Source organism: Leptopilina heterotoma, unplaced genomic scaffold, assembly GCF_015476425.1.
Source record: "Leptopilina heterotoma isolate Lh14 unplaced genomic scaffold, ASM1547642v1 Lhet_597, whole genome shotgun sequence".
NCBI lineage: Eukaryota > Metazoa > Arthropoda > Insecta > Hymenoptera > Figitidae > Leptopilina > Leptopilina heterotoma.
This window is the reverse complement of record NW_025111135.1, coordinates 173,340-187,562: the sequence shown is the minus strand read 5'-3', so window position 1 is coordinate 187,562 and position 14,223 is coordinate 173,340. Positions and strand designations below refer to the sequence as shown.

General features: G+C 31.9%; 2 protein-coding genes across 2 annotated transcripts; both read right to left on the bottom strand.

The window, feature by feature from the left end:
* Window positions 1-10,549: 10,549 nt before the first annotated feature.
* LOC122509077 lies at window positions 10,550-12,754 on the bottom strand. Its single transcript, XM_043622836.1, has 2 exons — window positions 12,601-12,754; window positions 10,550-12,534 (listed from the first exon to the last, which is right to left on the bottom strand). Exons 1-2 carry the CDS (start codon window positions 12,752-12,754, stop codon window positions 10,550-10,552), a joined length of 2,139 nt encoding a protein of 712 aa, XP_043478771.1.
* Window positions 12,755-13,064: 310 nt separating this feature from the next.
* On the bottom strand, window positions 13,065-13,577 carry LOC122509075. Its single transcript, XM_043622835.1, has one exon. It carries the CDS (start codon window positions 13,575-13,577, stop codon window positions 13,065-13,067), a length of 513 nt encoding a protein of 170 aa, XP_043478770.1.
* Window positions 13,578-14,223: the final 646 nt, after the last annotated feature.

Sequence of the window (14,223 nt, the reverse complement as noted above, 5' to 3'; positions counted from 1 at the left end):
CTCGGTTTTGCATCATCTACAACTTTGCTGTTGACAACTTTTTTCTAAACCCTAAACTTTTCGAGTTATTTGCAAAAAACTAATTTTTATTACATTCTCATCACATGAGAAAGTATTAGTTTTGGTCGAAAATTGACTTTTAATAATTTTATGAAATCTTTACGTTCTGAGGTCCCCTGAACCCGAAAAACATGGTCCGGCGAGTCCGTCTGTCTGTGTGTCTGTCTGTCTGTCTGTATGTATGTTCGTCTGTAGACCAAAATGTTGTTGACACAATAACTTTTAAAAATCTTATCTGATCGTTTTTAAATTTAACACACTTAAAGTTGGTGTAAAAATGAAGGTTAAGTTCGTTAACCAGCCATTTTCGTTGAAAACTACAAAAACTACGGTAGGTTCAAAATTTTGAAAACTCAATTTTTTCAAATTTCAGAATTTTTAACTTTATATTATTTTAGATTGGGAAAATACAAACAACTTTTCTCTACAACATTTTTTCATTAAAACTCTATTTTCGAAGTTATAGTCTCTTAAATGGTCAAAAAAACTAAAAAAATCTTAAAATAACACTGAAAATCATTTTTTTTTAAAAACTTTTTTTTTTTTTAAGTTTTTGGGCCCGACCAGTTCTACTGTGTTAAAAAAATTTATTGTTTTTTAAAATCTTAAAACTTTTATAAATATCTGTTGTTTAGAATATATAAAGTAAAACTTTTAACTGTTTTTTTTAAATTTGAAATTTTTTGTTTGCATTAGAACAGAATACTACATCATTTTAAAAAATAATTAATAACTTAAAATGCGTTTACAGTAAATTAATGAAATTTACACTGACTACACATAGTAGTTCAGTCTTTCAAATAAAAATATTTTCACGATTGTAAATTTAAAAATTTCATATTTTTAATAATAATTTTATAAACAATTTTAATTTTTTATATGTTTTACCCCTCGAATTGCATTGAATCTCATAAGAAGTATACTATGTAGTTATTATTATTTTATTATTTTTCTTATCTAAAGCGCCTAAAAACTAGGGTTATTTTTAAATTTTGCAAATAATTAAGATGTTCATAAAAACATAAAGATATTTTATGATTTAATCAATTTGAGCAGCAGTTTATACAAATAATTGTTATTGACAAATGAAGGGCTGGCTGCAATAAGGGGACGAACGCGTGGTTGAAAGGAATAATACTAGTCAAGTAGCAGTGAGCGTCTTAAGGCTTGTCACTGTTACCCGACTTGTATTTTTAAAATATTGTAGCTTCTTCAACAACCCATATTTCTGCGAAAATATTTAGTAGTTAAAATAATTTCTCATTTTCGATCAGCAAGAACAAAAATTTGCATTTAAGTTCACTTAATCTCGCAATTATCAGCAAGCAAAAATATGTGATGAGAATGTAATCCTTAAAGTCGTAGTAACTTTAAGAAAAAATAATTCCTTGAAACATATAATAGAAAAAAGGAAAAGAACGCAAATAATGCACAACGGTCGTGGATGACTGCGAGCGAAGCGAGCTATTTGCGCGCGAAGCGCGCAACAATCCTCGGAGCGCGAAGCGCGACGACCAAAATTCGCGCGCCCCGAGGCGCGCTGAAACTTGCGAGCGAAGCGAGCCTCCCGCGCGAAGCGCGGAAGAGAATGTGTCCGCCCGAAGGGCGGGCAGATTTTTTATTCCTAATTTTAAATGTTTTAAATCAGATGCATTCCAACGATTTTGAAAACCCCAGACAGTGAATCCGATTAATTTTTAATGTTTTTGATCATCATAACAGGTCCGCTGTTTTTATTTTTTAAGTCTGATATCTTATTAATAATCAGATTCGTAATCAGGGACTAAAAAACCGACAAATACCAAGTTTCTTAGAAATCCAACAGTTTTTAAAATTCTCATCCGTCATATTGGATTCGCCATTTTGAATTTTGAAAATTTGACTTCAGATTGAAAATCAAATACCCCAAAAATTTAATTAAAAATTAAATTTTATTTTATTAAATTTTTAAAAAAATTTTTTAAAATGATAACTGTGATCATGGATATTTACTTCCGGAATTTTGCTGATACGTTACTTCAAGTGAGGCCTACAAGGGAAGTGTTTCCTGGCATTTATGATTAGAAGTGAATCCCGATCATTCAAGAGTGCCAGGAAAACGAAAATTCATCGACAGGGCATCGCAGCTGTCAAAACACTGGTCACAGCTATCTTGCTGACCAGTAGTCGCATAGTATTAAAAACTGTTGATTTTTGTGACAAAATCGTAGAACTCTTGACAGAGTTAATATAATTTAATAAAAAAATTGTACATACATCAAACCTGAGTTTCTGTAGATTATGGGGAAAATACGGAAAAACTCCTAGAAAATGTTTTGACCTATAAAACAATTACGCAAAGTTGAAATTTGACTAAAGAAAATATGGCCTGAAGTGTCAAAATGTTTCCGTTCTAGGCGAAACTCTCATGTTTTATGTTTTTTGGGTCGCTGAAAACGAATATGACTTTAGGAATTCAAAATTGCGGATCCAATATGGCCTACTTAAAGTGTCAAAATTTTCCGTCCTAGTCAAAACTCTCATTTTTTATGATTTCTATATAAAATATTTGTAACTTTCAAAGTGTAAAAAATTTTCTACATTTTTTTAACAATTCAGTCATCGGGTTAGTATTCAGCATAAAAAACTACGTAAGTGTAGTCGATGCAGATAATGATTTAAACGCTTTTGTGTTATCAGCACAATAAAAACCAATTTTCTTCAGTCAAATTCCAACTTTGTAATTTTTTATAGGTTAAAACATTTTCTAGAAGTTTCTCCGTATTTTGTCTATAATCTATAGGAACTCAGCTTTCATGTACAATTTTTTTTATTAAATTATATTAACTCCTTCAAGAGTTCTACGATTTTGTCACAAAAACCAACAGTTTCCCACACTGTGCGTCGTCACGTAGCGCGCTTTGCGGAGACTAAATGAACTCTTTTATGAACTCTTTTCGACAGTCGGTAAATTACCTATTTACTGACTAGCGCGCATCGATTATAATCGGAAAATCTTTTTAATAAGTGCGCATGAGACTCACCACGTTGCCGAGAAGCTCATATAGTATAATTTTCATTAAAGTTTAATACTTCTAATATAATAACTTTCTTTCCGTGTAGAGTGCAGCCGCGTTTTTGCATAAATTACAAAAAATCTTTTGAATTTAGATACAGTCGGGTCCCCATACTGTTAGATTCCAAACTGTTATGTCCTCAGTAGTGTTATGTTTTTGCATAACCTCCAAATTCAGAAGTGTTAGATGACGTCACGTTACGTCACTAATTTTCAGGGCCGTATTCTTAAGACAAAAAAAAAGGGTGCATATACTTCTAGGCCAAACTTGAGGTGTATACAGTAAGAAAAGCTATCCGTCAGTCATAGGAAAGTATGGGAATCGCATAAGTCTGTCTCACTCCCACTCATGGGATATGACTGACGTGGTAGGTTTTCGTACTGTATATTTACGCTCCTGAAAGGTGCGCAGTAAGCATAATTTGAGCACATAACAGAGCTGAGTCTGGAGAAGTGGGAAATTTCTGAAAATGTAACAGTATGGGGACCCGACTGTACTTAAAAAGGCTCGTATTGATGATTCGTGAAAAATTAAATAATTTTTAACATCAAATATTTAATTAATTTATTATCAATGACACATGTGCTTTAGATGTAAAATTTACAATTTTTATTTTTTTGACTGGCCACTTTTAGGTAACTTTGATAATACTTTTAACTTGAATTTAACCTACTTTTTAAAACCTGAACGTAAAAAAAATATTGTTCCAAAATTTTTTTCATTTTCGTCTTTCGTTTGTAGAACTACCCATATATGGGGCATTCCAGGCCAAATCGGAAATCATTTTGCTTTTGCATCTCAAAAATATTTTTATTAAAAACTACGTGTGAAAACAAAACTTTTCATTATAAAAACGTCTAATTTGATCAATTTTTGACCGAGTTATAAGGATTTAAAAAAAAATTTACGTAAAAAACGTCATTTTTCATAAATCTGTATCTCCTGAACCGCTTTATGAAAAAATTTGAAAAAATTCAATGTAGCTCATTTCAAAGAGTACTAAAAGAAAAAAAATGTTTAAAAAAATTTGAGATCCAGAAGCAAAATAATTTCCGATTTTGCCTGGAATGCCCCATATATAGTTATTTTTTTATTAAGTATGTTACATTTCAATTTATAATTTTAGCACTGCACATAACGGTCCCACAATTCAAAAGGAAGTTGAAGTAAAATCACTTCCAAGCTTGCGTGGCTATGCGGTATGCGTATTCGACTTGTGTCCTCTAGGTCTAGGTTTCGATCCCCCGTGCGTGCGAAATTTTTCATTCTTAGTTTTAAGTGTTCTGTGTATAATTCTGAATATTGTTACATAAAGTATAAGTTTAAATAATTATTAACAATGATAATAATAATTTAGTAATTAATTTAAATAAATAAGATAGTCTGTTTAAGGGGAGATTCCACTGATTTTTTTTTTGAATACCGAAATTATTTTTTTTAAATTTTTGGTTAATATGATTATCTAAAAATACGGGAAAAATAGTCTGAAGCGATAAGAATAGACTTGCGAGCAGGAGAGTAGGAATAACATCCCCTTTCCACCTCGAAAATTCATGTTTTTTTATTAATTAACTAACTGCAATTTGTTTATTTTTAAATTTACATTTTTTATTTTCGCACCGCTTGAAAGAGTAGTTCTTAAGTAATAAGAAATGTCTACTGTTACATAACAAAGGTTATGTATATAACTTTAAGTTAAATTTTTGTATATTTGGCCCTTCAAACTTTAAACGCGTTTTTCTCGAAACTACACATTTTCAACTTGTTTACACTCACATGTTTACAATTTTCAACGAAATAACTTGCAATTTGGACAGCATGTTCCTTGAATGTGTAGTTTTCGTGTAAACTAGGATATTTAAGATCCATTAATATTTATAAAAGTAATAAACAATTTAAGTTGCAAAATTATGGTCGAAAAATTAAAAAGTCTGTCATTTGGTTATTTTTGAATAAATTTTTTTTGTTCTAGTTTACACGATAGCCATAATGGTATAGATTAAGAAAATTTTTGACTTTTTTATTTTAGATTAATTGTCGCAGAGAAAAAATGTAAACAACTTTTAGAGGGGACCACTTTCGGCAGACATTTTCTAAGACTCCATTAAAAAAATAAATAAATAAAAAATGTTTTTTATTACTGTAACACAAGTATTTTATTGTAAAAAAAGTTTGACTAACAAATATTTATTTTACTACCTATACAAATTTTTTTTTAAAAAACCTTAATTTCTGTGGAATCTCCCCTTAAATTATTAAAGAAAATAAGAAAAATATTTTTTAAAAACTTATTGCAAAAAAAGATATTCTATTAATTATTCATATTTTTATTCATACTCATAAACATTTATTTGTTCTATGCAACTATTAAATTTCTGCTTGGGTATTATTTATGATAAATCGTTTTTGTTATAGAATTGTTATATATTTGTTTTAAAACAATGTTCTAGTTTTGTTCTAGAATTGTTACAGACTTTGGTTCCTATTTTGTGCCTCCAGGGGGACGACATTTTGACCTGCCTGTTCCTCACCAGTTACAGAACTTGTTCTTTTTGTTCTGGAATAGTTATAGAATTATTCTGTAACTTTGCACACTGGGTACGATACGCCATATGGTGATTACCTGCTTTAGAAGCTTTCTTGATTTTTTATCTCTTTCTGGTGCATATGTTAGAAAGAGATAAAATACCAAGATGGTTTCCGAAAGCAGGTACAGCGATGGGTCGTTTCACGTGATTTCAGATCCCAATATTACGTGTGCAACCCTGGTACAAACATGCAGCGAGCATAAAGGACAACACACATCTGTTTCGCGAACCTAAAGCATGGGTTAGAAAAGGAGAAAATAATACTTGTGTCATTTCTTTCTCATGCAAAAGCCATAATTAATTATTTTTTGAATAAAATCCCCACAGCACATGATATTTCCTAAATATTTCACTAAAAAATTGAAATATTTCTGCAAACAGGAAATTTTCGCCTGTGTGAAAATTTTGGAAATTTTCAACTTAAATGATGCGCACTGGTCGAACTCAGTTTCTATGGCCTGTAAAGCTGCGCAGTAGTTTTCGGCTTTCTAGAATCCTATGGCTATGGGTTTTAGAATATTTCACAAAATTCCTATTGGTTTCATGTGTTTAACAAATTTTTTAATTTTGTGAAATATTTTCACAATATTGCAGAATATTCATGTGTGATATTACAGGAATATTTCAATGAAATATTTTTTAAACTTTTGCGTCAATATTTCCACACAGGTGGACATTTTCCTGTTTGTAGAAATATTTTAAGGACCTTGCACTGAAATATTTAGGAAATATCATATGCTGTGTGGGTTGTATCTGCTTGTATGTATCTTGGCTTTTTATCTCTTTCTTATATATGCTCCATAAAGAGATAAAAAACCAAGATATTTTTCGAAAGCACACGCAAAAAAAAGGTTGGATAATAGATCCAATTTTTATTGGATAGAAGGAAATTAGCTGTTATATCTATGTAAAATCATATATGAACAAACGGCGTTGGTTCCAGTGACAATTTTAAATTTATACTTATGATTAGTCATTATATCTATTTAGTTGGATACGGTTTCCAACGAGTTGGATGTGGCAGCCAACTGAAATTTGTAAGTCCCGATTCCTATGATGCGCATGCGCTGTCAAGAAGTTGCGACTCGATTCCGACAATTTCGTGCGTGAACGTGAACTGTCAAGACAAAAATACTATAATGGACGAAAACACGATAAATTTTTTGAAAATAATCGCGCTAACAAACTGTGAACATTTAATAACATTGTTAAACGAAAGTGATTAAGTGAAAGTGAAAGTGTCAAGTAATAAAGTAGCAAAATTGAAATCAAAGTTTGTGAAATTCTGTCTTCGCTTTTACAGAGAATCTTATAGATTATGAAACACTATTATCTCTTAAAGAGAATATGATTTTGATAAATTGATTTATTTGTGATGAGGAACAACCGCTCCACGATGAGGAATACCTAACGCGGAAATTTTTTTAGGTTATGTTTGTTAATTTTAAAGAAAAAAATCATAAGGAGAATTAATTTTCAGTGATATAACTAATGATATTTAAATCTTAATTATATCTAAAACATTCAATAAGAATTAAATTAGTAAAATTAAATAAACAAATAATTTTATTAATATTCATGTGTAAATTTAATTAAATATGTAAAATATAAATGGTTATTTCACTATTAGAAAATAATTGCATTATCCAACTTAAAAGTAGTGATAACAAAAAAAATAGACAGTTCACAAAACAAATTGGCTCCCCTATCCAACAGAATTGGATAGTACATCCAACATCTAAGAATCCAATTAAATTGGTTGTCCTGTCCAACTAAATAGATCGCGCTCCAGACACTATCTAAAATAGCTGGGGTATCCAACACATAGTATACTGTATCGAACTATTTTTTTGCGTGCAGGTACAACGATGGGTCGTTCACGTCATTTCAGATCCCAATGACCTGAATATTATTTCAATATTACGGTGTAATATTATATCAGAATTACCATGTAATTTTCCCGTGGTCAATTTAACAGTCTTTTTAAAAATTTGGGTAAACAAAATTTTCGAGAACCCGAATGCATTCGGGTACCCAAAAATTCTGAAAACACAAACGAATTTGAGTACGCGAATCTTCGACAATTTGATGACGAATATTTGTAATTTTGTATTTTCTCGAATTTTTTATTACGAAATTAAGAACTTGAATGCAGTCGGGAACCCGAAAATTTCGAGAACCCGAATTCAGTCGGGTACCCGAAAGATTTCGGGTGTGTAAACAAGCTTGACCCGGCCAGAGCTCGACCCGAATTGACTAAGCCCGACCCGACCTGAAAAGTGAAAAGCCCGAAATTACCCGATTTGGTTTCAGGCTTTTTGCACACTTCTATAAAATATTCGTTTCAAGGTAATATTACAAATAAACACAGGCACACAAAAAAAGTCAAACCCTAGAGGACATACCCCCATATTTTTGATTTTGAGGTCGCTGAAATCAAATATGACAATCATGAAAATTTTTTTCATCGCACATTTTCCCATTTTAGGGGATAAAGGGAAGGGCGAATTTATTTTTGAAGGTATTTTTCAGTTTCAATGGCCCAAAAAAATAGGGATATGAGGGTGTGTCCTCTGGGTTTTGACCTTTTATTTTTTTTTGTGCCTATGCATTTCCCCATAGCACCGAAACTTTCCTAAAAAGTTATTAAAGGTTTAAGGCATTTAATTTTATAAACAACATTTGTTTTTTGTGAATTAATTAAATTATAAATTATAATTATAAATAAAAAATAAATAATAATATATAATAATAATATATTTATAAATTAAATTATAAATTATAATTTATAAATATATTTTTTGATGAATCAAAAGGAAGTGTGAAAAAAACATCGAAACATCGATGTTTTCTTCTTGATACATCGATGACATCGATGTTATGAATTTTCGATGTCGATGTTTCACAGCATCGACGTTTTTCTTTCGATGTCCCATCCACTACTGAGTGAATGTTCCAGAGATCTTAAAGTAATATTAAAACGTCCGCCGCAAAGGAATATTCCAAGATAACATTTAGGGAATGTTCCCAGATAATATTAAATATGTTGAAAACGAACATTGAATTCGTTTTTACTAAAGAAAGAAGATAAAGAGAAAAAAAGTCAAATTTTTTCAAAGTATGAAATTTTGGAATATTTCCAGGGAATATTCTGGGAATATTCCATTAATATTACGATGGAACACTGCCTCAACATCATCCTGGAATATTACTTCGAAATTACCGTGGAACATTCCCTCAATGTTATTTTTGGAATATTCCTGTAGGGCGGACATTTTAATATTACTTTAGGATCCCTGGAACATTCCACTAGAATATTCCGAATATGAAATGTAATATTCCCTTCATTTTAAGGTTATATTCCGTGCTGCTTGGGTATAAGCAAAACCAAAATTTCGTCGGTGCATAGAGCCATGGAACGCCCCATATAGCATTTTAAGATGATTCACATTTTGGACAAGTTAAAACCTACAATATTGGCTGGTTTTAATGCAAAATTTAGGGGGAAATGGGTCAAAAGTACTAAAAGATGGGCAAATATTATTTTTGAAATATCTTTTTTAGTAAAGACAAGGGAAAATGTATTTTTTGAGTTTTCGTTCACTGGAAAAAAAAGTTCATTGAATCAAGTAAATGCATTTCCTTGTTCTAATTTACTTGAAACAAACCCATATTTTCTTATTGGAAGAAATTTATTTTCTTGTGTCAAGTAATTTTGAGCATTGGGCAAAGTTATTAAAATAAGAAAATATGGGTTTGACATAAGTAAATATCTTACTGTTTTAAACGAACTGTTTTACATGCGCCAAGTCCCGAAAAAGTATTGAATCAAGAATATTATGTTCTCACGTCAAGTAATTTACCTTGAGTCATTTGGTATCTTAAGTCAAATCATTTTTTTATTTCCTTTAAAGCAACCATTTATTTCATCCAACACCCACAGTCTTGAGCCAAGAAAATGGGAAGATTAATATAAGTTAATAATTGTTTCAACTCAATTAAAAATTATTTTGTTTCAAAGAAATATTAATTAATCTAAGCATTTATTTTACTTGAAGCATTTCTATATTCTCATGTTTCAAAAACATTAATTTCTTGCGAGAATGTTATATTTTCTGGAATGAAATATTTTATTTATTCAATTCAATTGAGTGTAAGATCTTGAATTAAATCATTTTTTTATTCCTTTAAAACAAGATTTTACTTAATCTAACACCCATAGTCTTGAGCTAAGAAAATATATAGATTAATACAAGTTAATAATTGTTTCAACTCAATTACAAATTATTTTGTTTCAAAGAAATATTAATTAATCTAATCTTTTCTTGTACTTGAAGCACTTTGTTTATACATTGCGATGAGAAACCCTCATCGCAACAAATCCAGGAATCCAAGCACTGATGAGTGTATCAATGGAACTCAATATAATTGTTCATTAAAAGAAATTCGAAAATTCACTTTAAATATATAAACACTAAACTTTTTATTCATTAAATTGTCATTATACTTTACATTAACAAACTTTTTTCGAAGCAGCAAAATACCGAAGCGACGCTTCGAAGCGATAGAAAACTATCGAGACATCGATCGATAGATCGGCGATAGAATCGACTTTTCTGTTCAGATTCAAACTTAAATTAAATAAAATACAATTCCTGAACATACCGCCGCCATTGAACTTTCTAAAGTTCAAAATCGAAATACAATCGTAGATATTAATACAAAATTTTGGTTTGAAATTGAACTATCATTCTTGACAAAAGAAGTAGATTTGTTTTTTTTTGTTTTTGTTTTTTTTAGTTTTAATTCGATAGCGATTATTTTTATGCGAATGTCGATTAACAATTAATCTTTATGTTTTACAGGTAGTACAATTATCTTTGTTATTAGGCGAACATAAGTTTCCGAAGCAGTTTTAATAGTTGCGACTCGAACAAGATTATCTGATCCCTTCTTGACAGAAATAATTCGACCAATTTGCCACTTAGTTGGCGGTAGATTTTCTTGTTTTAAAAGAACCATTTGATTAACGCAAAGATTTTCCAGTTTTTGTTTCCATTTATTTCTTTGCTGCAACGATAACAAATAGTCTTGTGACCAAATTTTCCAAAAAGATTCGAGAAGTTGCTGCCATAGCTGCCAACGAGAAAGACGAGATTCTTTTAAATCTAATAAAGAATTTTCAGGTATAGCAACAATCTCTCCTCCTATCAAAAAATGTCCCGGCGTTAATACACGTAGATCTGAAGGATCGTCACTTAGAGGACACAAGAGTCTTGAGTTAAGACACATTTCGATTTGACACAATAAGGTATTTAACTCCTCATAATGCGGAGTTCGATCCAGCAGAATTCGTCGAAGATGTTGTTTCACACTTCGAACACCAGATTCCCAGATGCCGCCAAAGTGTGCCGCAGCAGGTGGAATGAATTCCCAACGAATTCGATCATTAATGAGAAATGCTTGAACATCTCGACAACGTATAACCGACTCAAAATTTTCAGTTAATTCGAGATATGCTCCCTTAAAATTCGTTCCGTTGTCGCTATATATCACTGACGGTAAACCTCGACGACCGACGAAGCGTTTGAGAGTTGCGATAAAAGATTTCGAAGAATAATCGTACACGATTTCTAAATGTATTGCGCGAGTCGCAAAACAAACAAAAACTGCGATATATGCAGGATGCGAAGTATTTCCATGACCTTTACTTATTTTTAATTTTATCGGACCAGCGTAATCGACTCCCACATGTTCGAATGACCTTGATGGGCGAAAAATTCGATTCACAGGTAAGGATCCCATTAACTGTTCAGCCACGCTAGCCTTTAATCGAACACAAATGACGCATTTGTAAATAACAGACTTGATTACTTGTTTTGAACGCAAAATCCAAAATGATTGTCTAACCAAATTTAATGTAAGCTGCGTTGATCCATGAAGACATTTCTCGTGATAATGTCGAACAATTTTTTCAACAACTGAATGTTTTTTCAAAATTGCTGGGTGACGTCTTTCGAATTCGAGAGGAGCGTTTGACAATCTCCCACCAACACGTAAAATGCCTCTGTCATCTAAAAACGGATTTAACGAGATAAGCGAATTCGAATTTGGTAACAATTCTTTTCCTTTTAATTTTGATATTTCAACAGGAAACATTTGAAGTTGAATCAAACGAGTACAAACTATTTGACTCTCACGACAAAATCTAACCATTGAAATACTCTCTGCTGTTTCACAACCAGGAATAACAAATTTCAATCTAATAACTAAAAATTTCGAAATATACGAGACAATTCGAATTAGTTTTGGCCAAGAGGAAACTTTTGTCATTAATATATCGAACCATGTGTTGGAAGCAATTCCAACATGGCAGACTTTATCTCGAGACTCGAGATTTGTTCCCAAAATAGGCATTTCTTGATCAACTGGCCAAGAATCCTCTGCTCCACTTAACCAAGTGGGACCCTTCCACCAGAGTTGATTTTCTATTAGGTCTGATGTTCGAACACCACGTAATCCAATATCAGCTGGATTTTGTTCCGATTTAACATGTTTCCATAACTCGACAGGAGCAATCGATTGAATTGCAGCGACTCGATTCGCCACAAACGTTTTCCACGTTGAAGAATGTTTTCTCAACCAGGCTAAAACAATTGTCGAGTCAGTCCAATATACTGTTGGCAAATTTTCGAATGAGGAAACATTTTTTATTGATGATACAAGTTGGGACAGTAAAAGTGCACCACAAAGCTCTAAACGAGGGACTGATAAAGTTTTCGTTGGAGCTACTTTTGTTCGGCTCGCAAGCAAACTCACTTGAATTCCTCCTGATTAAAAAACCAATATAAGATACACAACAGCTGCGTATGCTGTATTCGAGGCATCTGAAAAACCATGAATCGATGACTCAATCACCTCTTCTCCCTGACCTGTCCATCTAGGAATCGATAAATTTTCTAAATTCGAAAGATCTGAATAATACGACAACCAAAATTCAGACAAATCTTGCGGTAATGACTCATCCCAAGTCAATGCTTTTAACCACATTTTTTGAATTAAGATTTTAGCAATGATGATCACTGGAGAAACCCACCCAAGTGGATCATAAAGACGAGCAACCAATGATAAAACCGATCTTTTCGTAATTTTGCTATTTTCAATTAAATTAATTTTAAATCGATAAACATCAAGAGTAGGTACCCATACGATCCCAAGAATTTTTAAACATGTTTCGTCAATCAGTGATTTTTCAACGGCATGGCCGTGATCAGATGAATCAATGTCCTCAAACAAGGTTTGCCCATTTTCTTAAATGAAATTTTCCTTTCGCGAGAAGAGAAATTACTTCGTCTCTAATTTATTTGATTCTTTCTTTTGAGTCAGCACCAAAAATACAATCATCGATATAAATTTGATGCTCTAAAACGAATGAGGCCAATGGGAACGAATCACCCTCGTCTTTAACGAGTTGTTTCAGGACACGAAGAGCTAAAAAAGGGGCTGCAGTGGTTCCGTAAGTAACAGTGTTCAAACGAAATTGAATTGGATTTGATAATGAAGTTGAAAACCACAAAATCCTCTGATAATCTCGATCTCTCTCATCAATCAAAATTTGCCTGTACATTTGGGCAATATCAGAAACGTATACGAAACGATAAGTTCTCCACAATAGAGTGATTTTAAAAATGTTACCTTGCAATTTTTCCCCAATATGCATGTGATCGTTTAAGCTTGTAAGATTGGACGTTTTTTTCGATGCATTAAAAACGCCACGAACTTTTGTTGTCGAACTTGATTCGCGAATGATCGGATGATGTTGTATATATACTACCTGTGACTGATCTTTCGGCTTTTCATCAATACGACTCATATCAATATCAATACAATATAATAATCAATATAATATAATAATATAATAATAATAATATAATATAATAATCAATATAATAATATCATATCAATACGACCCTTTTTCTCATAATCGACGAAAAAATCAGTATACTGGGACATGATTTTCGGGGACTTGCTTAATGTTTTTCTTAGATTTAATAACGCCTTTTCAGCATATTGAAGCGAATTACCAATATCGATGGGTGTGCCTGATTTAAAAGGATATCTAACCTTGTATCGACCGTCCACTTCGCGGGAGTGGGTATTTTCAAAATATAATTCACATTCTTGTTCTGATAACGTAACTTTTGAAGCACGAGGAATTTCTTCAATTTCCCAAAATCGTTGGAGCGATTGGCCAATATCCGAGTTTGAAGCACAAAAACCTGCAAAGTCCGATTTTCTAAAACAATTTAATTCGTTTGAATTATTATTACTACCAAAATTTCTCGATAAAATCCACCCAAAAATGGTATTTTGTGCTACCAATTGTTTATTTCCCCCTTTTTTAAGCCCATTTCGCATAATCATTCCATACAAATCAGCCCCAATTAAAATTTAAATAGGTTGCGCGTTGAGCAATTCGTCATCAGCAAAATCAAGACCCTGCAAATGAGGTTGTTGTA

Coding starts and splice junctions, on each gene's coding strand:
- LOC122509077 (XM_043622836.1), bottom strand. CDS start 12,754: ATGTGGTTAAAAGCATTGACTTGGGATGAGTCATTACCGCAAGATTTG. Junction 12,535..12,600: donor GATTGAGTCATCGATTCATG/GTTTTTCAGATG, acceptor TTTTTTAATCAG/GAGGAATTCAAGTGAGTTTG.
- LOC122509075 (XM_043622835.1), bottom strand. CDS start 13,577: ATGAGTCGTATTGATGAAAAGCCGAAAGATCAGTCACAGGTAGTATAT.